At 45.7% G+C, this 26159-nt stretch overlaps 1 protein-coding gene across 1 annotated transcript in view; it reads right to left on the bottom strand.

Annotated features, from left to right (window-relative positions):
- Positions 1–26159, bottom strand: part of RTKN2 (rhotekin 2) — a 746431-nt gene that overhangs the window by 397011 nt on the left and 323261 nt on the right. Inside the window, exon 8 of the mRNA XM_044055605.1 lies at positions 937–1043. Within this exon, the coding sequence (XP_043911540.1) occupies positions 937–1043 (107 nt within the window). The remainder of the gene's footprint in view (positions 1–936; positions 1044–26159) is intronic.

Genomic DNA, 26159 nt, shown 5'->3' with positions numbered 1-26159 from the left:
GTGAAATTAGAACAATGTGTTTATCCATAGCAGCTGGATCGTCAAAGTAAGAAAGATTTTTTTTTTTTTTAAAGAGATGTGACAAGCTGATAACAATTTAAGTCTAACAATGGCAAAGAAATAAAGCTCACATGAAGATGACCCATTTTATATTGATGGGATCTGTCGGGAGACACTTGTAGGGACTACAGAAGAAACTTTAAACCAAAGACTGATGCTACCAACAGGAACAATCCTAAATTTAGCATCTAGTTCAAGATCTGCATCAAAGGAACAAGTGGTGGTACTGAGATACTGTTCAAATGTATTCCCCATCTCCCCTAAAATAACCATGCAAGATCTGCAGAAGTAGACCAAGATAACATGCATATATTCAGTGCATCCCAGTAAACGAAACACCCATTTTGCACCAATTCACTATTTTATAATTTTGTCTATTGCAAGAAAGCTCCATATTACTATTATTGAACAGTTTTGCATATTGCAGTGTCTTGGGTATTCATTAATTACTTTTAGCTGGTAAATTATTTTTAACTAGCTCTATAGAATCCAAGATGGTTCTAAGCACTTTTCTCATCACTACATACTACCTCATTACTACTTCAAAGTGCAACTTAGAAGTTTTACAGCATTTGGGCAGATTATACTGCTTCATCCGTTGCTTGCTGTTTGCCTGCAGTTTGACTTGCGTATTACAATTCTTAAACCAGTTAATGTGTTTGAACTTTGTATTCCAAGCTATAACACATGTTCCATTTACTTTACTACTAACATGTATGGCGATGAATGTCAGGGCAGCAAATGCAGTAGACAATCTCATTTCTTTCAAATGAATTTATGAAAAAGTTAACTTGTTTGAATTTCCTTTAAAATCCTAATCAAAGAAATGCTGCACAAGTTGTTGATACTAGTCTATAGCTGCATATATGAACTTACTTGATGATCAAGAAATCCACCCATCACATCTTCTGTCATACATACTGGTTGAGCAACTAAACGACAACACAGATTTCCATAAAGGGGAAGCCAAAATGAAGATTCCTCTGAGAAAACAAAGTAGAAATTGGAAAGAATGCCTTATATTATATTGTACATGTATAATCTATCAGAAGCACCACAGCAACAAAGATGCACACTTTTTACTACATTTTTATGACTATTTTTTTTCTTACTTTTGTCCACAAAACCAGCAGATGCTGAGCCTGAATTAGTCTGCTAACAGAAAAGAAAATAAGATGCCTCTCCACAACAGTATATTCAGAGTCTAAAAAAGAAGTTATGTAGTCACCATAATGTTCCATCTGAGTTGTTGCTTTCATTTTGTCTTCCACCTGTGGGAACTTTGATCTGGCACGGATCCAACTGTGCCACATTTTCTAGCATTAGATCTGTGCTCCAAGCTCCTCCCCTACTCATAATGCCCCTGTCTCCCTCCTCCCCTCAGATAGAGTTTGCTGCCAACCACAACACCCTGACCTAACCAAGACCCTAAGACTTTGGTTTCAGTACCTTGAAAGCACTATAGGAAAGACAAAGGCTTGCCAAAGTAAAGGCTATGTCTCATCCACCCAGTGTACGACACAGCCTACTTAAGGCAGGGGGAAGGAGGGAGGGATGGTTGAAGACAAATGAAAAGCAACAACTCAGATGGAACGTTATGGTGAGTACATAACTTCTTTATCTAAAGTTGTTGCTTTCATTTGCTCTTCAACCTGTGGGACAGAGTCCCAGCTACCACAAGACCCTGGGAGGTCCTCATAGAAGGATATGCCAAAGCATGGCGGAGCCAAAGGATGCTCTGCCTCTGGACAGGAGATCCAACAAACTGGGAAATAAATGTGTGTGAAGTAGCCACAGAACAAATGTCATCCAGGGAAACCCTAGACCAAAAGGCCGCTGAAGTAGCCATAGACCTAGCAGAATGCTTCTTAATTTGATCTGGTGGAGATAAACCTTTGGCGGTATGCCTGAACTATGCACGGAGAGATCCAACAAGCAATAGTCACCTTTGACCCTGAAGAAAAAAAAGTTGATCCGGCTTGCGGAAAGACTTTGTTCTATACAAATAAAAGTGCAACTGCCTATGAACGTCAAGCAAGTGCAATTTATACTCTCCCTTATTCTGGAAGTTGGGGAAGAAAAGAGAGAGACTGATAACCTCATTAATGTTGGATTCCAAAGCCACTTTTGGGAGAAAGGAAGGGTTCGTGCCTAAGTACAGCTTATCTTTATGGAACACCATATAAGGAGACTTAACAGATGAGGCCTGAATCACAGACACTCATTTGGCCGCGGTAATAGCAATGAGAAAAGCTGTCTTCCAAGACAGAAATTGCTTATCTACTATAGTTGCAGGTTCAGAGGGGGAAGAAACAAAGGCTTATAGAACTAGAGTAAGATCCTTAGATGGCGCAGGGTCCTTAACTGGGGGCCAAAGTAAAAAAGTACCTTTCAAAAAAGCTTTACAAAGCTTGGAAGAAGCTAGGGAAGCCGAATTGTGTCCTATATGAAAGCTGGAGATCGCTACCAGCTGAACCTTAACCGTAGAGAAGCTGGCACCCTGATGAATAATATCTGCCAAAAACTCCAGGATAGTATGAACTGGAGCAGTGAAAGGATCTCATGTTGAGATGCCCATCGAAAAATGTTTCCACTTACTGGAGCAAACTTTCCTATTGGACTATTTGTGAGCCGCTACCAAAATCTTCTTAACCGAAGAAGACAGCCCGTGAGTCCTAGCTATTACTGCAACTGAAGCAGCCAAGCTCTAAGCTTCAGACTGACCAGATCTGAGTGTGGTATATCTGAGGGATGCAAGATCAGATCCAGAACCAGATGTAATGTCCAAGGACGACACACTACATGAGACCACAGAGAGGGGAACCATACTTGGCGAGGCCAAAATGGGGCAATGAGGATCACTAAGCTCCTCAGTCGTCAAGCTTTATAAATGAACTTCAGGATCAGAGGAAGTGGAGGGTAAAGCATACAGAAGACCAGAGGGCCAAGCATGAACCAGAGCATCTCTGTGGAGCTCCCCCGGTGGGGGGTTCTGAGTGAAATACTCGTTGCACTTCACACTGGAAGAAGAGGTGAAGAGATCGCAGCAAGGCAGATCCTACTTTGGGAAGATCTGTTCCACTACTGAAGGATTCAGAGACCACTTGTAAGGCATCAGAATAGATCTGCTGAGCCTGTCTGCCAGAATGTTGGACCTCCCTGGGATGTGCGTTGCCACCAAAAAATGATGGAGATCGCCCACTCCCACAATCGCATGGCTTTGTGACAAAATGGATAAGACCTGGTTCTCCCTTGTTTGTTGATGTACCAGACTACAGACATGTCTGTCTGGATAGCAGTCATCCCTAGGGGAAGATGGGCATGAAAAGCGTGCAGTACCAGTAGCACTGCCCTCATCACCAGGACACTGATATGCAGTTTGGTCTCCAGGAAGACTATGTGCCTTGGACTATCCTTCCCATGCTATGCCCTCCCCCCACCCAAGTAGGGAGGCATCTGTGGTCATTGGGGTCAGAAGGATAAAGGGATAACCCAGAAGATCTGGGGATTGAAGCTACCAGAGAATAGAATCTCTGCAGGCTCGAGGCACACGAACTGGATGGGATAATGGTAGATCTAGTAAGTACCACTGGATCGCTAGGGTCCACTGAAGAACCCTCATATGCAAATGAGCCGTGGGGATGGGGGTGATCGTGGCCGCCATGGACCCCAATGCCTGAAAAAAGTACAGTTGTGTACACTTACCATAAATGTAGATGTTAGAGTGCACTCACTGTTGCAGTCATCACATTTGGGTTATCTGCCCGCAGGTAGCCCCTCAACCGGCCTGCATACCAGAGTCTTTGGATGCTGTCAGTTCTTCCATGACGTCAGATAGTCAGGAGGGGCATAAAACATGCAGCCAATGCCATTACATCAATTTTTATTGCCCCAGATGTCAGGTGCCCCTTTAACAGGAAGCAATTAAATGGTAAGGTACACCCCTATCAAAAAGCAAATACACATGAAAAAATGTATATATACACCAAACAAGAAGGAAAGGTAAAGCCAACAGAAGTCAGGGGGCTGGAGGGAGGGTAACAAGGACAGCAAAAGTGAATACACTCGAACATCTACATTTATGGTAAGTGCACACAACCGTACTATGTTCTTCGTGTTTCACTGTTGCAGTCATCCCATCTGGGTTGATTCCCAAAGCTAAGGAAGAGAGGAGGTAGTTAAAGAGCATTAGGGTCAGCTATTAAGCTCTGCAAGACTGCTGCGGCAAATCCAGCTCTGGATTTAGAAAAGATAGGCAGGTGGTAATGCTTGATGAAGGTACGTACACAGAGCTCCAAGTAGCAGCTTCCAGGATGTCCCTAGTAGGGACTCCTCTGAGAAATGCTGTAGAGGTAGATGCAGCACTGGTGGAATGTGATCTCAACCCTTGTGGGGTAGGTTTTTCATGGTGCTTGTAGCAGAAATGAATGAAATGGGCTATCCATTTGGAAATGGTTTGCTTTGAAATGGCCTTCCCCTCTGCCCCTGCAGCAAAGCCAACTAGCAGCTGGTCAGATTTTCTGAGAGGCTTAGTCCTGTCCAAATAGAATCTAAGTTGTCTGTGCACGTCCAGACAGTGGAGTATCCGTTCCCCTTTGTTTTGTGGATTAGGGAAAAAAGTAGGCAAATGAATGGACTGCTTTAGGGCCACACTAGACACCACCTTGGGCATAAAGGAAGGATTAGTCCTAAGGGAAACCCTGTCTGTATGGAAAATAATGAAGGCTTCCACTGCCATGAGGGCCTGTAATTCCGACACTCTTCTTGCTGAAGTGATGGCTAGAAGTAAGGCTGTTTTCCAAGAAAGGAATTTCAACTCTGCTGTTGCAGCTGGCTCGAAGGGGGGAAGAGTGAGATTTTCCAATACAAAGTTAAGGTCCCAGGCTGGAATGGGAGCTCTCCTGGGAGGGTCTTAAATTTTTGGCCCCTCTAAGGAATTGTTTTAGCAAGGGGTGAGAGAAGAGGGGTGGCTCAGTATTATAATGTGCTGAAATGGCAGAGGCATGAATCTTAATTGACTAGAAGGATAGGACCTTGTGGAGCATTTCTGATAAGTACTCTAGAATATGAGGTAAGCTGGGCACCGTTGTGGCCATCCCCTGAGCCTGGCTCCAGGAGCAGCATCTTTCCCACTTTTGAGCATACAATTTTCTGGTACTAGGCCTCCCTGCCTCCAGAATGACATCCCGCACCTGCTTACTGAGAGATGCTAGAGGACAGCTCATGGAATTAGCCAGGCTGCAAGGTTCAGGCTTTGAAGCTGAGGGTGCAGAATCTGGCCCGCCTGCTGGGACAGCAGGGAAGGGATCTGAGGCAGGTGCCATGGTTGTAGCAGTGTCAGACTGCGCAAGAGGGGGGGTACCAGTGCTGGCGTGGCCAGTCTGGTGCAATCAGTATTGTTCTTGGCTTGTCCTGTTTGATCTTTAGTAGAACCTACAAGAGGAGAGGCAGAGGGGGAAGTCATAAACAGAGAGGCTTTACCAGTTAAAGGACAGGGCATACCACTTTTCAAATTTGACTGTGGGGAGTTCTGGTGCAGAATTTGTTCAATTGGTAGTTCTGAGGGGAGACAAACCGGTCTACCTCTGGGGTCCCCCATTTGTTCAAGAGGTTGAATATTTTGGGTTCTAGTTTCCATTCATGTGGGTCCATGAGATTTCTGCTTGTTGTCTGCCAGTGAATTTAGTTTGCCTGGCAGGAATGGAGTTTGTAGGTGCACTTGGTAGCTCAAGGCTGTGCTCCACAGAGCCATGGCTAGTCTGCAGAGAGGGTAGGAGTGGGTTCCCCCCTGCTTTTTTATGTACCACATAACTGTAGTGTTGTCTGTCTTTACCAATAGTTGTCCTGGGAGAATAAGGTTTTTGAAGGCTGTCAGCAATACAGCTAACATTTCTTTTTGGTTGATATGCACGTGCATCTGACTCGGGCTCCATTTGCCCTGAATGCATTGCCCTGCCATGTGAGCCCCCCATGCATAGTCTGATGCGTCTGTTAGGGTTTGGGCGGCAGGGGGTAGAATAAAAGGGAGTCCCTTGTTGTGGTAGCAGGCCTCTGCCCACCAAAGGAACTCTACCCTTAGACAAGGAATGATAGGAATCATTATTTCCAGGACTTTAGAATGTTGACACCATAAACTTTTTAGATACCACTGGAGTTTCCTCATATGCAGTCTTGCATATGGAATTAGCAGAATGCAAGAGGCCATGAATCCCAAGGCTTGCAGTATTTTCCTTGCAGATAGCTGGGTTTTTGTGGCCAACAGTTTGAAATAGGTTGTCAAACTTCTTTCTCCGGAGTGAGGAATGACATTTGGGAAATTGTGTTCAAGCTTGCTCCCAGGAATACAATCTGTTGGCAGGGTACTAGGTGAGATTTCTTTTTGTTGATGGTGTACCCTAGTGAGGATAGAAGTTTCTTTACAAATGCCAAGTGTTGTAATAGCAAGTCCTGGCTTTCTGCCTGAATCAGACAATCATCCAGGTATGGGTAAATTTGAATATTTCTCTGCCTGCAAAATGCAATGGCTGGAGCTAGACACTTTGTGAACACCCTAGGCACAGTAGATAAGCCAAAGGGAAGTGCAGAGAACTGAAAGTGCATGGGGCCCGTCCTGAAACGTAGATATTTGTCTGCAGGATTCTCTTACTGGGATGCTCAGGTAAGCTTCCTTTAAGTCTAGGGTTGCCAGCAGAGTTAACATTTTGAATTTTGGAACCACCAGAAAGGTGCTGAGAATAGAGAGGTCCAGGATAGGATACCAGGAGTATTATTTTCTGGGTACCAGAAACAGTCTTGAATAAAAACCTTGTCCCCTTGGTTCTGCTGGGACAGGCTGAAAAGCCCTGGAACCGAAAAGGGAGAGAACCTGCTGTTGGCCCTCCGCCCAGTGATTTAGGGGGAGGTCTAGCCAACCATTTGGGATTGGTAGTGTGTGGAAGTGGAATCTGTATCCTCGGGAAACTATGTTCAAAAAACATTTGTCCTGGGTAATGGGTTCCCAGTTTTTTGCATTCAGGGCACGCTTTCTTCCTAAGGGAGCAAGTAGTTGAGCAGAGCTTGGAAGGGTTAAGTTTAAGTCATTGTGCCATTTTTCCGTAGGGGGTGGCTTACTACTCCCTGCTTTGGAAGTGGGAGCCCCCCCACTGCATAGATCTGTGCGTAGCCCGAGACTGAAGTCTTGGTGGTCTGCTGTTCCTGGGTTTGGACTGAGAGGGACTGTAAAGGACCAGTTCTTTGAAGGCCAATGCCTACTGAATCTGGGAGGCTGTACCTGTAGGAAATATTTAACAGTTTGCAGAGATTTAGCTTTTTCCTCCATCTTTTTTGAGGACTTCCTCTGCTCTGTTGCCAAAAAGGCGGTCTTGGTTTAAGGGTGTATCCAGTAATTTAGCTTTAACATGATCTGGCAGGTTTTGTTCCTTAAGCCAAGCATGCCTTCTAAGTACAGACCCAGTGACAGCAGCCCTGCAAGATGCTTCTAAAGCAACAAAACCACATTGCAAAGTACGTTTACCAACTTGTTCTGCAGAATGCATTAAATCTTGCAAATCTTTGTGTTCAGCACAGTCGGGAATCAACATAATTTTCTGTTTAAGTAGTCCCATAATATGCTGCTGATACTTTCATTTGAAACTGGCAATTTGGAGCCCTAATGGCCAAAGTAGCAGAAGTGGAAACCTCCTTACCTCATCTGTCTAAGGCTCTAGAATCTCTATCAGAAGGGGTGGGGTTTTTGGCAGCAGTAGCCTTAATGCCTTTTGGTCCTTGGGAAATGGTCTCTGGATCCGCAGTAGGATTCTTGAAGAGGAACTTGTAATAGTCAGGTACTCTGTAGTACCTGTCAGGTTTTCTGGGAGCTGGAGGTAAAGTGTCTGGGGTAAGGCTAGATTCCAAGAAAACAATCTACAATAGCCAGAACAGGAGGGATAACTAGAGGCCTGTGTTGAGGCAGGAGTAAAAATTCCCCAAGTCTCTTTCTGGACTCAGAACAGTCCTGGCTTTCCCAGCGAAAATGCTCCCTAAGGGTATGCAAAGTTTCACCAAAATAAAAATCTTCTGGAGCAGAAGCAGAGGGAATGGAATCCTCTGCATCAGAATTCTCATAAGTAGATAAGGGCATATCTTGATAATCAGAAGGAGCAGAGATATAAGATTCCTGATCAGGGGAATCAAAGAAAAATCGGTTCTAGGTCTCTTAGAGGGGGAAGGCTGGCTTCCCCTAATTAAGGTAATAAGGTCTTCAGCCATTCTAAGCATTTGTTTTTGAGGTATATGGGCCTGAGTCACTGGTGTGGTCGACGGTTTTCTAGGCATAGTGGGAATTTTTGGCCTAAGGAATTCGGTATTTCTAGTTGTAAACGATGCTGTCGGTTTAATATGAAAGTCTGTAGGCCTGAATACACCCTCAGAAGCCGGTGCCTGCACAGTGGCTCCGGACCCATCCAAGGTAGAGACATCCACAGGTTCCATAGTCTAAGACTCCGAATGGGTCTCAGTAGAGGCCTATGAATCTGTATTAGCGGAAATCAGGGGCTGCGAAAGCGCCTTAAGAGTACCAGTGGACTGGCAACTAGCTTAACGGAAACGTCATCGGCAGTTTTGGACCTATGCGGTCTGTCTCCGTCTTTATCCTTACGTTTTTTTGGAAGATCGGTAGTCGGATGGCTTAACGAAGCCATTTCGGAGTACAGAGACTGAGAACAAAAGTACTGAGCTACAAAAATAGCCCAACAACGAATAGTTCGGGTGTTGAACAAGGCACAAAACCGACAGTGAGGGACGTCGTGGTCTGGGCCTAAACAGGTGGCAAAGTAAGAATGAAAATCTCTATGAGGTATTCGCTTTCCACAGGCAAGACAATTGTTAATTTTTTCTGACATTGGTTAAAGCAAGAAAAAAGGATCCCCAACGGGGTACTTATCTTTTTTGAAGACTTAGGGTTTGAAACTCAGAAATGAAAATTTCAGGAGTCGGCTGACTGACATTTGCAAACTGATTCTGCTTCGGGTACCACACAGCTAGAAAGACTGATGTAATGGTGTCGGCTGCATGTTTTATACCCCTGACGACCTGACGTCATGGAAGAACCGACAGCATCCGATGCAGAAATCCAAAGACTCTGGTATTCAGGCCTTCTGAGGGCTACCTGCAGACAGATAACCCAAATATGATGACTGCAACAATGAAACACGAAGAACATCTGATTCTACAGAGGGATATTGGGTCTGAGCAATGTACAACACGTGATGTCTGAGGGACTGAAGTCTGTCCTGGGTCAGAAAAACCTTGCTCTGAATGGTGTCTAACCGAGCTCCAATAAAGTCTAGAGTTTGAACCGTATCCAATAGGGACTTCTTGAGATTTAAGGTTATGCCCAACTGATGGGCGATTTGGAGAAGATCATCCCTGGCTTAGCAGAGGCAATGCCTGGCGGGGGCGGATAGGAGCCAATCGTCCAGGTAGGGGAAGACCTGCTGCAGAAACAGCAGAACAGATTGGAGAGTGAGCATCCGGAATTTTGTCTTGGCAACAGACAGGTTTAGGGTTGAAAGATCCAGAATGGATCTTAAGTCCCCAGTCTTCTTTGGCACTAAAAAGAACCTGGAATAGATGCCTAATCTGGACTGGGGGGGCTGGATGACCATTTTTCGAGCAGCTTGGAAATTTACAGTGCTGTTTCCTCCCTTTGTGCGGGTGGAACATCCAGGAGGTGTTTGGGTGGAATTGGCATTTGAATGAAGGGGATTGCGTATCCTCTGGATATGATTTGCAACACCCAACAATTGTCTGCAATTGACTCCCAGGCTGATGGGTGCAGTGAGAGACGTCACCAGACTGCTTCTGGCGACGAGCAATCAGGCAACCCTTCAGGGCTGCTGCGTGGGTCTTTCTGGGAATGAATCCCAAAACCCCTGGTTTCTCAGAACCCCCTCTGCTGCGAGGGCGGCATCTGTCATATCCCCCTCTGCCTCTGGGGGAGGGCGAATTCTGAGCGTCATAGGAATAGCCCCGAGACTTCCAGAACCACATCTTCTTCACCCCTTGCTGATTCTGGGAAAAGGATCGTTGATGGATTGAGAAGCAGATACTGAAAGCAGACAGGGACTTTCTCGGTCTGGACCAATGTGTCTCGTACAGTCTTTTCGAAAAGAGTGGCTCCATCATATGGGGCATATGTGAAAGACACCTTGAAAGGCTCTGATAATGCACAAAGCCGAAGCCAGTAATGACGCCTGATGGCAACGCCTGTACCAGCTACTCTAGCGGCACCTTCAATAGCGTAGGACAGGAGCCACAGAGAGATGTTGGAAATAGAAGTGAGGGTGCCATACAGGAAGAGAACACCTTCTGCTACTCCACCAACATGGACCCTGGGGCAGACTCGGTAACCTCCTTGACCAGGACTCGCTGGAGCCTAATCACATGTGCCATATAGTTCAGCGTATGTACTGCAAACATGGCTGAAGCGTAGACCTGCTTTCCAAAATGGTCCATGGCCCAGGACTCTCAGTCCAGTGGATGGGTCGTAGAGCTCTCCTGAGCTAGCTCTTTCTTTGTGGCCTCCACCACCACCATGGCATCACCCTGGGACCCCTTAGACCAGTGTTGCTTGTCTGACGGTCAAAATCCTATCCAAGTGCTGAGGAATGGAGTCCACTGTGTCGGGCTCCTTCCATGCCCAAGATGTAACTAAATCCACAAGTGGATCCGCAGGAGGGGACACCCAGGAGGTATAGGGTCCTGTGCCAAATGCCTCCAGAAACACCAACTCATCCAGGTTGGGTGTTTGGAGAGAAAACCTCTCCATGCTAGAGAATTTTCATGATGTCGCTAAAGGAGACATCTTCCGGAGTGACCGAGGGGAACCATCCCCTTCCTCTAAATCGGTGTCTTCTGTGAGGGACTCCGGCAGGGAGTCAAAGTGCCTCCTTTGACAAGTATGTTTCTGAGGAGGCTCTTCAAAGGGGGGGGGGTCTCTATGAAGGACTCGGAAACATCTGACTGTTCCCATAGGGAACCCTCTGGGGCAGAGAGACAACAGGCTGTCCTTGAGGGGGGCAGGATGGCGGAATCCGGACTAGAAAAAGAGGGAGCCAGAACGGTCTCTGAGAACAATAGCTTCAAGGGTGTCAACGGAACAGAGAGGACCCTTTCTACCACGTTGAAAGCAGAAGGAGAATGAATCCCAGAAACTGGGGCAGAGATCAGGTCCATAACACTCTGCGTCAATGGGGGAGCTGGACCAGAACCTCAGGAGCCGAGACTCAGTGGTAGGGCCGACTACCAAAAGCCCTACGAGTCGATACCACCTCCTCAGATCCGGTGTCGAGGCTACTGCTCCGAGCTAGTCTGAGACAAACCACTAGGGGCAATGGTGGGTGTTGAGGTACCATCTGCACAGACCCTTTGATGCAGAGGGGCCTCCGAAACTGGGGGTCAGTTCAGAGAAGGAGTAATGGGCATAAAGGTGGACTGTATGCTCCCCATCCCGGAGGGGGCAGGCAAGACTCCCCATCTGGATCTGGGTCCGGATGAATTTCCGCATCATTCTGTCCACCTTTCTTTCAGAGAGGCTTGCAGGTGGACCGGGAGGAAGAAATCGGTCTGAACTGGCACTGGGGAGAGGCCGGTAAAGGGGATTGGCCGTGAGAAACCTCCAGCTCCGGGAAAAAGCATGGAGAATGGAGCCGAGGGGAGAACAGGCTGGCAGCCGAGTGAGACTTAGCCGGATGCTCGGTCGAGGAAGCGCGGTCAGGGGACCACTTCCTGGGCCTATCCCAGTGCTTGTGCTTTGCCCTGTCCCCAGACCCGTAATGGGAAGGTTGAGTCTCAGAACCCAAGGTGGAGGAAACAGCAGCAGAAATGAAAGTGGAAGCAGGGGCTGCGAGGAAGGAGGCCCTTGAGGATCAACTTGTTCCTCCTGTCCATCAATGCGCGGGGTTCAATCCCATGCAGATCGAATAGGTAGTGTCCAGGTGGGGAACTCCTAGTCAAACAATGTACAGAGTGGACCATCAGAAGGGGGGCGCTTCTGTCCACACCTTGGAGGTCTCGGCCATGGGTGAAGGAAAGCATACACACACACTACCGAGTTAGAAAGGAAGGAAAAGAGAGGGCCTTTTTTTTTTTTACAGGTTTAGAAGAAGCTGGAGCGCAAGGGTGGGGGATAAACTAGAGGAACAAGAAACTAAAAGAAAATACAGAAAAAGCATAGAGCTAGACAAAAAGGTTTTGATAAATTACTCCCCAAGAACCTGGAGCAATGGACCACGATGAGATCTGAGGGGAGGAGGGAAACAGGGGCATTATGGGTAGGGGAGGAGCTTGGAGCTCGGAACTGATGCTAAAAAATGCGGCCGAGTCGCATCCGTGCCGGATCAGAGTTCCCATAGGTTGAAGAGCAAATGAAAACAACTTCAGATCTAAAAATATCTCCCACACAATGCATCCTTTGAAATTCTAAGTTCCTTATAAAAGGTGCACAGTAACGCCAATAAATACAAGTTGTCTTTTTACTTGCTGTTGAGCTACTTTTCTTCACGTCTAGTACCAGGCAATTACCAGGCAATTAAGCACTCATTAACTTACTTCCCAAATCCAAACATTTTAATATATAAAATGCAGACATTCACTTAAAAGTCATAAAACAAAATTACATAACTTAAGCAACACAGACTAGTCAAGCAACTGTATAGCATACCAATGTTAATTTAAGTAAACATTGAGGAAGAGATACTTTCAGGATTTGTTTTCATACATATCCAGGCTAGACAGAATGTTCAAATACATTTTGTTCAAAACTACCACATCGTTCAGATGAGACATTAAACCAAGGCACCCATCTGCCTGAGCTGGTGGTAGCTTAACTGGATGCAAAAGATCCCACAGCACTTATCAAAAGAGTAGGGGAAGTACTCTAATGCCATGGCCAAATTACCCCTAGTCAGTATGAATACCACCTTGGGCTTCCTATGAAAACAGGCCAATGGCCCAATGGCACTAACCCAGTCAACAAAGTATATTAAAATAAATAAATAAAAATCCATTAAGCTCAATACACATCTCTCTTACAAAAGATGAAATTTCAACAACTCTTCTTGAAGTACCTTTAGGTTAGGTAATATTGACTGAATTGCTTTTGACCACTTATCAAAGAAGTGTATAACAACCCAATCCCTGAATGTAAGGCAAAAAAGTTTTTCACATTACAATCCAAACAACTAAAAACTACAGTAGATGTCAGGCCAGTGGTAATGTTTGCAAAAATGGATGCTGCAATCTGGCATCCTGACATGTACTCTCTGTATCAGCATCTGCCAAAGATGTACTTTCATATTTAGCCATGACACACACCATTTCAGCAGTGAAACTGATATGAAAGAAGGTACATAAGGTAGCCAAAGATAGTCATCATTCCCATAGTTCTAATGTACTTTGTTACTCAATGGTGATTTCTGGGTCAAGTGCTTCACCATAAAAATGTCCCTCAAATTAAAGAATAAAGATTTAACAACTACTTACATCAGCTCTATTGTCAGAATTTTGACAGAAGCTCAATCAAGGGGAATCCAGAGGGGGGGGGGTACTTTGAACTAGCTACTCAGTCTTCACAGTGTTCTGCTTCACTATATGGTGAAATGACAGGTAAAGTAGTACACCGTCTGCACAGCAACAAAACTTCAGCTTACGCTACCTCACAATGTCTCCAAGTGGCAGGGTGTACAACTGAGGAACAGTAGAAACAGATTCAGACAGAATTGTTCCATACACGGTATCTAGAACAAGTTTAAAGTAATCACTGCAGGAATTATGGTCTGCACCTTATCTGTGCGAGTTAGGAAGAAAACCATCTATGAAACTGTATCTAGCAACATACAAAGAAGGCTAGGGCAGTCAAGTAAAAACTTCACTTTTCATAATGTTAAGTAATGTAATGTAGAGACAAATTGCAAGGAGAACCAAGACACCATTTCCCTTGATTTCTCATTTCAAGTAAACTGCTGCTGCGGCTTCTTCTTTCAGCTTTTTCCCAGTTAGGGTCACCACAGCAGATCACCTGTCCGCTCATGATTGGCAGTGGAGTTTTACGGTGTCAAGTTGCCAGCCCGGCGCCCAACCTTCCACAGAAGGCACACACATGCACGCACTCACACCTAGGGACAATTTAGAGTGTCCAAGCCACCTACAGCATGTCTTTGGGATGTGGGAGGAAACCGGAGCACCCGGAGGAAACCCATGCGACCACAGGGAGGACATGCAGACTCCACACAGAAGGCACCCCAGCCGAGGATCGAACCGGAGAACCTCTTGCTGTGAGGCGACAATGCTAACCACTGCACCACCGCGGCCGCCCATTTCAAGTAAACTGCTAATAGACACAAATAAGAGCATTTTCAGTTGATTTGCTATGAAGCATCATATCAAGATGCAAACCCTCTAAATCCTATGCCTAAAAATCAGTATAAAGAATATCACTACATAGTACAGAATTATTTTGTTGGGAATGCTATTCCCTTCTGCACCTCCAATCTCTCAATACTAATTCTGAGACATACATACTAGGAAAAAAGGGAAACGTTTTAGAAGACAAGCCACCATTCTTTATATTCAGTCACTTCATAAACATAGTAAAGCACCTGCTTTAAAGCAAGCTCTGACACACTAATACATCAACAGCATGTAAAAACAGCGAAGCAGCGATATTCTGAAAGATTACCAAGGAGAATAATCAGCGGTAGTATTTCTGTACCAATATTACACTGCTTTATATTGGCAATCATCCAAGAGTCCAGGGGTCATAAGATGTTTTTTTTTTTTTTTTTTTTTTTTTTCTGTTTCTGGCATTACAGCAATCTCGTAATAAGTTATAAAGTGAGAATTGACAGACTGCCAACTTTTTACGAGATGAAAGGAATGAATGTCTTCAGAAGCAAAAAAAAAAAAAAATGCACATAAGTAATGCAGTGACTCACAAAAAAGACTCATCCAAGCAGTGAAAACTACAAAGCGTAAAGCACAACCAGCAAGTTACCGGCATGAACCCAATGAACTGCACATGCATGATACTCCCTATAGCTGACATTATTATACTTTATCTTAGCCAAAAGGCCAAAAAGCTATACTCAATACAGTAAATAAATGCTCTCACATCCAATAAATGCAACCTTACTACCTGAAATCAGACATCTCTTCACATTAATTGGTAAAAGCTGTTTTTATTCTGTAGACAGGCTGGACTATACAACGTTTACCCAGTTTAAAACAAGCTAGTCAGTCTGATTTGGAAAGTACAGTTGTACAAGTAAACTTACCATAACAATAGATGTTTGAATGATCACTGCTGAACTAGCCTAAGCTATGGGTTACATCCTGCAAGGATATAAAGCCATCCAGCTTCCAAAGCTTCAGGGCAACTTCCTTGCACCCATGCAGTCAACTCAGGCTGAGCTGACTAAAAAAAGAAGTTATGTCCTTACCATAACGTTCCATGTGGAGTGTTCATCTCGCCTTTGTTCTTACAATGGGTGTCGGAGCCGATCCTCGGCTCTGAGTCGGCTGCTTAGCAAAGCTCTGCATCTAGGAGAAGCTCGAGACCAATCTACCTCCCACAATTCCCTCTGCCTCTACCTCAGATCTAGTTTGCAAAACAAGACCAGATCCAGCAATAACAAAGGTAATCAAGCATAAAAAGGGATACATAAGTATACATAAGGAGCAGTAACTAGCTCAAGCCAGTAGGAACAACAGAGAGATCACTAGTGGGAGACAAACAGACCAGACTTCTAAATCCTTACGTTCTTCCAGACCTGAGGGTGGGAGGGTGGGGATGTAAGAACAAAGGCGAGATGAACACTCCACATGGAACGTTATGGTAAGGACATAACTTCTTTATGTGAGAGTGTTCAATCTCGCCGTTTGTTCTTACAATGGGTAGCGTCCCTAGCTCCGTTACCCTGAGTGACTCACGGAAGAACGTTCCTGAGCACAGTGGAACCAAAAGATGCTCTATCCCTGGAAGTCCTATCAACTTTATAATGAGTGATGAATGTATGCGGTTTAGACCAAGTGGCGGCTGCACAAATAGTGTCCAATGGCAGACGAGCCGCATGAGCCAGAGATGTGGAAACTGACCTAGTAGAATGTCCCTTTGGTTTGGTGGGCACACGAAGGTTATACAATCAGTTAGCCATTTGGAAAGTGTGCGCTTCGTCACTGCCATGCCCTTTTTGTTGTCCGCAAAGGCTATAAAGAGTTGGTCCGCTTTCCTATGGTCCTTAGTTCTATCCAGGTAGAATCTGAGTTGTCTATGAACATCCAATTTGTGTAACATATATTCCAGCTTGTTGGAGTGGTTCTTGAAAAATGTAGGAAGCTCAATGGACTGATTAATGTTGGCAACCGAACAAACCTTAGGGAGAAAGAAGGGTTGGGTGCGTAATGACACCCTGTCAGGGTGAAAAATTAAATATGGCTGCTTGATGGAAAGTGCCTGAAGTTCTGATACTCGTCTGGCTGAAGTGATAGCTACTAGGAAAAGAGTCTTCCAAGACAAGAACTTTAAGGAACAGGAAGAAGCTGGTTCAAAGGGTGGTAAAATTAACTGGGATAAGAGTAAATTTAGATTCCAAGGAGCTGTAGGTAACCTAACTGTTGGTCTGAGATGAAAGGACCCTTTCATGAAGGCTTTACAAAGCCTATGAGCCATAATGGGAGCTCCGTTTTCTCCTATGTGAAAGTTGGAAATAGCGGCCAACTGAATTCCAAAATCTTGTTTAGGGGGGCTACTAAAGGATCCAAATGCTGTGTAGTCACCCAGTGGACGAAACGTTTCCACTTACTGGTATAGATTTTAGTAGTGGAAGCCTTATGGGAGGCGACCAGAATGTTCTGAACCGCCGGAGAGAGAAGATCAGACCTGGCTAAGTAGGGAAGCGGAGCAGCCAGGCTGCTAACTTGAGGGATAGGAGCGATGGGTGAGGAGCTCCTGACGAACGAGTCAGCAGATCTGGCACTGGGTCCAGAATCCAGGGCTCCTGCATTTGGTGGGCTTGAAGAAAGGGGAACCAAATCTGTCGAGGCCAGAATGGGGCAATGAGAATTATAGTCCTCTCCTGGTCCTTGGCTTTCTGAAGAAATTTCGGGATCAGTGGTATAGGAGGGAAAGTGTACAAGAGACCCGGGGGCCAATCATTAATCAGAGCGTCCCTGGGGACATCCCCTAGAGGGGGTAAAAGGGCAAAGTAGCTTCTGCATTTGGTGTTCATTGGAGACGCAAACAGATGGCAGCAAGGCTGGCCCCATTTGCGGAAAATCCTTTCCGCCACTTTCTGATTGAGGGACCACTCGTGAGGTAACAGGATGGCTCTGCTCAACCTGTCCGCTATGACGTTGGATAACCCCGGGATGTGTGTTGCTATTAGAAAGCGACCCGTGGACTCTGCCCATTGCCAAATTCTCATGGCCTCTCTGCACAACTGGTAAGACCTGGTTCCTCCCTGTTTGTTTATGTACCAAACTACGGACATGTTGTCCGTTTGTACTGCAATAGTCCCTAGAGGTAGAAGGGGGGAGAAGTGTTGCAATGCTAGAAACACTGCCCTCATCTCTAGAACATTTATGTGCAGGTTGTACTCTAAGCTGGACCATTCGCCTTGGACTGTCTTTCCCTGAAAGATGCCCCCCCCCACCCTATCAGAGAAGCGTCCGTTGTCACCATGGCCGTTGGGTTGGGTAACACAAACTGTCGGCCGCTGATGAGGTTGTGATCCTGTAACCACCAAGACAGGTGTGCTTTGCAGGAATCTGTTATGTGAATCTCGTGTGTCAGCGGTAACTGCTGGAATGACCACTGTGTGAACAGCAGCCATTGGAGAATTCTCATGTGTAGCCTCCCCATGGGAACTGCAATGAGGGAAGCTGACATGAGCCCTAAGACTTTCAGGACTAGTTTGGCTGGGGACTTCTTGGATAATAGTAGGAGAGATACGTGTTCTTGTAGGGGAGCTATTCTTGCGGAGGGTAGTTTTACTAGCAAAGAACAGGTATCTAGATCTGTGCCTATAAATGAAATATGCTGTGAGGGCTGTAACGCAGATTTTTCGAAATTTATCGAAATCCCTAACAGAGCACAAAGGCTGATTGTGTAATCCCTGGCCTGCATTAGTTGATGCTCGGTGGTGGCGGTAAGGAGCCAGTCGCCTAGATATGGAAACACCCGAAATCCTAGGCGTCTCAAGTGAGACGCTACCACTGCCATGCATTTGGTGAAAACCCTGGGGGCTGAGGTTAGACCAAAGGGCAGGGCCCGAAACTGAAAGTGACTGGCTTCCAGCCGGAAGCGCAGGTGATCTCTGGACACTCTGGCCATCTTGATGCGGTAGTAGGCGTCCCTGAGATCTATTGAGAACATCCAGTCATCCTTCGGTAAAAACGGAAGGATCGATTGAAGCGTGACCATCCGGAACTTTTCTTTCTTCACAAATGTATTGAGATTGCTTAGGTCCAGAATTGGCCTCCAGTCCCCTGTCTTTTTTGGAACTAAAAAGAACCTTGAGTAAGTTCCGGATCCTCTTTGGTCCGCCGGGACTGGTCGGATGACTCTTTTTTCTAGCAGCTTTGAGATTTCTATCGCTGCTGGTTTTCGCAGATTGGGTGGTACATCTGGGAACCGTCTTTGTGGTAATGGGGGAAATATAAAGGGGATTTTGTAACCTCTGGTGATAATGCTTTTTACCCAATTGTCTAAAGTAAGGCTTTGCCAGGCCTGAGGGTATAAAGCTGAGCGACCCCCGACTGCCTCCAGAGCAGGACAGTCGGGCTTCCTCTCAGGAGTGCTGGAAAGGCTTCCCAGGGATAGTATCCCTGTCACCTTGGTTCTGCGGACCCCCTCTGCCACCAGAGCGGCGTCTTCCATTTCTGCCCCATCCTCTGCCTCTGGGGGGGCAATCACCCTGTGTGCCTGGAAAAGAACCCTGGGGTTTACGAAACCACATCTTTCCACCTCGTTGCCCTTTGGGGTACGGTCTGGATGGGGTGGAAAAACGGACTCCGACAGCAGACAGAGTCTTTCCTTCCTGCTCACACCGGGTTAGGGTCTCCTTTACTTTGGGGCCAAAAAGGGTGGCACCATCAAAGGGGGCGTTAGTAAAGGAAGACTTGAAGGCTTCCGCAAAGGAGCACAGCCGCATCCAGGATTGTCTACGAAGAGCAATCGCTGAAGCCCTACTCGACCCTTCGGCCGCATACGAGATGAGCCTCATGGACGAGTTCACTATGGATGTAAGGGTGTTGAGCTGTGCTGTAACTTTGTCCGAGACAGCAGCATCTGTATTACCTTGGAGGGTATCCCCCAACTCCTTGACTAGATCCCTCTGTAATCGTGTGAAGTCTGTCAAGTAGTTCAGCGATCGCATGGAAAAAGTCGCTGAACTGAAAATGCGCTTCCCATATCTGTCCATGGTCCTAGAGTCTCTGTTAGGGGGATGGACAGACTAGGAAGATTCGGACATCTCCTTTTTAGTGGCTGCGGCCACCACCATAGCGTCCACTGGAATTCCCTTAGTAAGGTAGGACTTGTCCTGAGGGGCAGTTATGTATTTGTTAGGTTTCCTGGGAACTGGCTCCACTGTGTCAGGTGCCTCCCACGCCCTTTGAGCAATTAACTCCATTAACTCGTCGAAGGGCGGAGTGACCCAGGAGGAGGAAGGGCGAGCACCAAATGCCTTCAGCAGAACCGACTCATCCTCAGAATGGGGGTAGGGGCCTGCCAATCACCTCTCTGCTTCAGGATCTCCAGGATGTCAGCAAAGGAGACATCCTCGGAGGTTGATTTTGGGGACCCTTCTGACTCATCTAAGTCAGTATCCGATGTTAAAGATTCTTGTGGAGAATCTACGTGCCTCCTCTTGCACAACTTTTTCCTCGGAACGTCATCGGGAGGGGCTTCTGATGAGGCCTCCGAGGAAGAAGGGGCTCCCTCTGGGAGTGGCTGAGACACTGGTGCTCTACACTTATGGGTAGTCGTGGGTGCAGAAGTAGACAACGGACCTTTATGGGAGAGAGAAGTTGCTTCCGTTGACGTGGTTGTCTGAGAAGACAATACCTTCCTCATGAGGTCAAAGGCCCCCGGACCCCGAGTCGAGGAGTCCTCCGGTTCCGAAGAACGCTGAAGTGTCTCCGACACGGAGGCCAAGGGCATCGACCCCGAGGACGGAGCCGAAGTGATCCGTGCCGAGGCACCGAGGGGGAGAGTCGGCACTGAAAGATCGGTTCGACTCTGTCCCAGAGCCAAGGAGAGAGCGTCGGTTCCGCGAGTTCGCTAACGGTTCCGACGGAGTCGAGGTAAATGACCGAGGAAGGGACGGTTCCGGCACCAAGGGTTCCACTATCATCAGATCAACATCTACAGACTCCGAAAGCTGTGTAGGCCTCGGAGGAGGACCAGATGGAGATAAGGGAAGGCCTTCGAGTCTCGACATCATTTGGGAGGAGACTGAAATGAGCTTGGACAGGGCCGTGTTCTCCATTAACTTCTGCACCACGCGATCTACGTCGGTGTCGGAGAGGGGCCTGGAAGAACGGGTCGAAGGAACCGAGGACGGTACCGACCTCGATAAAGCAGGAGGTGGAAGCTCCGACACCGGTTCCAAGACTCGAGGCTCGGTCACAGTAAGAAGCTCGACACTCGGCCCCGAAGCCTGTGGAACCGGTGAACGAACTTTAAGCGAAGAACTCAGAGCCGATGACGTGGGCTCCGATGTCTTCGACCCCTTAGAGGACTTAGTAGCCTGGTCCGACTTGTCAAGCGCCTCTTGGAAGGCAGGCAACAAAAGACCCCTATCCATAAGCTTTCTGCGTCTATCTGTCATGACCCTTCCACTAAAAGAATGACAGAGAGGGCCAAGACAGTAGACACAAGAGCTATGGTTATCAGTGATAGACATCTTTTGCCCACACTGACACCTCTTGAATCCAGACTTGGCTTTTTCAGACATATCCTGTAGAGAAAAACTGTACAAGTACCAAATAACACTTTTGTCAAGAAAGTTAGATACAAGTCCACAAACACAGCAATAATAATTGCAAGTTATCAATCCTAAATCTAGTAACTAGGAGGGGTAGGCCCTAAGGAAACTAAACTATATATATATAAATTATATATATTAGTGTAGCCAACAAGGATGATCCAGACACACACACACACACACTAAAGTTAAGTTCCCAAAAAAATCTGAAGATTTCACAAGAAAATAAGAAATTAGCTCATCTTCCCAAAAGTTGGTCAGAGCTCTCAAACTCGATGCGATCGGTTGCAGCGGCAAACTAGATCTGGGGTAAAGGCAGAGGGAATTGTGGGAGGTAGGTTGGTCTCTAGCTTCTCCTAGATGCAGAGCTTTGCTAAGCGGCCGACTTGGAGCCGAGGATCGGCTCCGACACCCATTGTAAGAACAAACGGCGAGATTGAACACACTCACATGATAGGTTAAATCCAGAAAAAGAAGTGAATTCCATTAAAGAATGCTCAGCAGAACAAAAAACAATGTAAATATTGGAAGAGCGTTGCACCACAAGTATTAGTATTTCATCTGAGTATTCAAAACTTGCTAAACAACCAAAACGGCGAAAAGACAGCTTCAGAACAACAGCTTCAATAACAGGCTTTTACCATATACTGAATTCACAATATACGAAATATAGAGCTTTGCTGTTGTCAAGTGGTGTTGTAATTCCACAGCTTTAAAACATGTGGATGTCATAAAAACGGAAAAAACATAAAAGTGAAGAACTCTTCTGATGTAAACAAAGGACAAGCGCTTTCAGCTTTTTCAAGCCTTCTTCAGATTCAAGTAGGTAAGCTGGGTTCAGTGTTTAAAAGTTGGTATCATCCAATGAAACAACCTACAGTGAATGATGAATGTTAACCAATCAAGTTAGTCCATTGGTACACACCTCCATAGCTTGAAGTTAAAACTCTTTATTTAAAACTCTTTGTTTAAAACAACATGACAGTTTGACGTTTCTAAGACAGACTCACATATTTTCAGAAGGAATATTAGTAAAGTATTTTCAGTAGGTTTTAGTTAAAAGAACAAGCTCTGCATAAAAGCCAATATTTGAGAGATAAAGGTGAAAAATAAAGATGGTCATTTCCGGCGCTTCTTTTTATTTCATTTCAACAATTTGGGACATCAGAGCCTAAGTCAGTATACCCAAGGTTTCTGGCAATGAAAACAGGTCATAAGTGAGCATATCTCATTGCTCATCTATTTTTAAGAAAAGGTTTTAAGGGAACACAGCCATTAAGGCCAGGGGGGTTATCTGCCCTCAGCCGCTTTATCCATTTGGCTTCCTCTCTGTTAGATTGGTCAGGTCTCCTTCTCTGGAAGTAAAATGTACCTTTGAAATGACCATGAAAACAAAGCTATGTCCCTCATGCTCACGTAAATGAAGGAAAAGAGAATTTGTTTCCTTTCTGTTACTTATTTCAGATTGATGTTTGATAATTCTTTCCTTTAGCTTCATATTAGTTTTTCCAACATAAAATGCTGTGCAGGAAGTGCAGGTAGCTATGTAAACAATATTGCTGGTTAGGCAATTAGCTAATCCATGAAAAACAAATGTCTGTTTAGTAACCGGATGCTTAAATGTGTTGCTACAATTGATTACATTGCAGACCTTGCAGAAGCCACATTTCTTTGTTCCTGATGAATTATTATGTACGTAGTTGTTACATAAAACATCATTTGAGCATAGTATCCTTTTGAGATTCTTTTTATTTTTGAAAAGGAAACTTGGGTTATCTCCAACAATCTCTTAACTTTTTATCCGAAGTTAGAATCGGCCAGAACTTTCAGATCGCCTGGCATACGTTATAATGGTCCATAGTGCAAGTCAAATTGACCCTCAAGTTAGATGTTCTTTTAGGTATAGCTAGGGATGGTGTACTTTCACCTTCTCTGACCTTAGAGGAATAAAAAGGTTTGCCTTTTCCTTTACATATGTCATTAATTCTGGTCTTGTTTAGCTCTAAACTTCTCTTTCCATAGCCTCGTTGGCTGAAATTATTAATAAGCCTCTCTTCTTCCTGGAGACAGGTTGCCTCTTCTGTACATAGCTTTGAAATCCTTGCAATTTGATTTTCAACAGTTAGAGAAAATATGCCTGGGATGCATACTGGAAAAATGGAGCATGTGGTTTCGCCACATATCTTTCCTATAGAGGCAAGTGTCTATTCCCTTCCCCGGATCAAGAGATAATCTCACATCCAGAAAGTCAATCATCTCTCTAGATGTTTTTACATCACATTTCAGGAAAGTAGTGGTCTGTGACAGGAAGTTAAAGCTTCTTAAATCTTCTTCTTTGCCCTTCCATACAATGAAGGTGTCATCCACAAACCGATTGTACAGAATTATCTGGTCATTCTAAATGTTATTAGCATCCTTGGACCAAGCTCTCTCCCAGTTGGCTAAAACCAAGTTTGCATAACTACTGGCAGAGGGCGTGCCCATGGCAACCCCCCCATCTCTGCCAATAGTAGCTGTTATCATAGGTAAACACATTGTACTCCAACACTATTTCCAAAAGATCACATATCAAACGTGATTCTACCTTCTCTTCAGTTAGAATTTCTCTTGCTGCTTCAATGCCATAATTATTTGGTATGGAAGTGAATGAGAAATGATGTACTTACCATAACGTTCCATGTTACTTGTCTTCTTCTCGCCTTCTTTCTTGCTGGATGGGTTCGGAGCCGAACCTCGGCTCTGACTCGGCCTATTACTAAAGCTTGAGAGCTATTTTTACCGGCTCGAGGCTATCCTATGTCCCATAATGCTAGGCGTGATATACCCAGATCTCGTTTGATAGCTAACACTATGGACATACATGTCCCCACCATGACTGAGAGTATATATACACATATGTATATCTACCTCTATACATCTAGGTATACAAAACTCTTATAAGAGCTACCAAGAAAAAGAAAGAGGTAGCTAAGGAGATAACTCTCATAACACATCTCAGAAGATACTCACGGTCTTGCCAGGCTAGGGGGATGGAGGGTAGGACGCAAGAAAGAAGGCGAGAAGAAGACAACTAACATGGAACGTTATGGTAAGTACATAACTTCTCAATGTCAAGTTGTCAATCTCGCCTTCATTCTTGCTGGATGGGACAGCGTCCCTAGCACCTTAGTCCTGGGTGGCTCAATGGAACAAACTCTTGAGTACAGTGGAACCAAAATCAGCCCTACTTCTAGAGGTCATGTCCAGCTTGTAATGAGAAATTAAGGTATGAGGAGAGGCCAATGTGGCCGCTGCACAAATGGAGTCCATTGGCAATCTTGCCTGAAAGGCTACTGAAGAAGCTAATGCTCTGGTTGAATGAGCTGTGGGCTTAATAGGGAGCTCTTTATGCCTCAATTGGTAAATCAACATGATGACCGAGATCAACCACCTGGACAAGGTTACTTTGGAAACTGGCAAGCCTGGTTTCCCTTCCGCGTAAGACAGGAAGAACTGTTCCGATTTCCTCGTCTGCTTGGTTCTATCCAGACAGAAGTGTAATTGACGGTGAACGTCTAGACAATATAACTTCCGTTCAGACCTATTGGTATAAAGTGGGAAGAAAACAGGAAGATCGATGGTCTGATTCAGATTTTTCTCAGAGAGTACTTTGGGTAAAAAGGACGTTTTAGTCCTAAGTGACACTCTATCTTTGTGAAAAACAAGGTAAGGAGGGCGAGCACAAAGGGCTTGAAGTTCTGATACCCTTCTCGCTGAAGTGATGGCTACTAAAAACAGCTTTTTCCAAGAAAGCAACTTTAATGAACAGGAAGCCGCAGGTTCAAAGGGAGGGAGAATTAAAGACAACAGCACCAAATTTAGGTCCCATGGTGGGGGAGGATCTTTTACCGGGGGCCTAAGTAAGAGGGTTCCTTTTAGAAAGGCTTTACAAAGTGTGTGTGACATAATGCTGGTCTCTGACAATCCAACAGGAAAATTCGCAATGGCTGCCAACTGAACTCTGATGGTGGCTGAAGAAGATCCCATTTGAAAAAGTTCTGCCCAAAACTAAGACTGTATGGAGAGGGGCTGTAAAAGGGTCAACTTGTTTCTCCCCTGCCCAAACAGAGAAATGCTTCAATTTGCTAGCATAAGTCTTTCTGGTAGTAGACTTGTGCGAAGCAAGAATGATGTCACTAACTGAATGAGAGATTGAGGGAAGCCTGGCTAGGGTTGGAAGTGGAGCAACCAAGCTGTGAGGTTGAGAGATTGGAGAGATTGATGCAGCCCGCCCGACTGATGTGTCAGAAGATCTGGCACTGGGTCCAGATGCCAGGGTTGATTTAGTAGATGACGGTGCAGGAACGGGAACCAAATTTGTCGAGGCAAGTAGGGGGCAACAAGGATCATTCTGGATCTCAAAACAGTTGCTTCTGGATTAGCTGAGTAATTAAGGGAAAGGGGGGAAAGGCATACAGAAGACCCCGGGGCCAATCGTGGACTAGAGCATCTCTGGGGGGAAGACCTGGGAGAGGGAAGAGGGTGAAGAAGTCTAGGCACTTGCTGTTTTGAGGGGTTGCAAAAAGATCGCAGCAAGGCTGATCCCACCTCTTGAAGATTTTTTCTGCTACTAGCTGGTTGAGAGACCACTCGTGGGGCATGAGAATGGCTTTGCTCAGCCTATCCGCTATGACATTGGACTTCCCGGGGATATGCGTTTCTACCAGAAACCGTTGAGAAGAGATCGCCCACTGCCACAGTCTGAGTGCTTCTCGACACAAGGGGTAGGACCTGGTTCTGCCCTGCTTGTTGATGTACCACACTACAGACATATTGTCTGTCTGAATTGCAATAGTCCCGGTGGGTAGAGAGTCTTGAAGGGCCTGCAACGCTAAAAGCACCACTCTCATTTCCAAGACATTTATGTGCAAGTGGCTTTCAAAAGGCTGCCATGTGCCCTGGACTGTCCTGTCCTGAAAATGCCCCCCCACCCGATCAGGGAGGCATCTGTTGTGGAAGTAGCCACAGGAGGAGGAAGGACAAAGGGTCTGCCCTGAAGAACCTGAGGGGAGACCATCCACCACGAAATGTGTCTTT

The sequence above is a fragment of the Protopterus annectens genome, chromosome 14.part0 (assembly GCF_019279795.1).
Source record: "Protopterus annectens isolate FY-2018-M chromosome 14.part0, PAN1.0, whole genome shotgun sequence".
NCBI lineage: Eukaryota > Metazoa > Chordata > Ceratodontiformes > Protopteridae > Protopterus > Protopterus annectens.
Note: the sequence above shows the minus strand (reverse complement) of the source record. Positions and strands in the feature narration are given on the sequence as shown.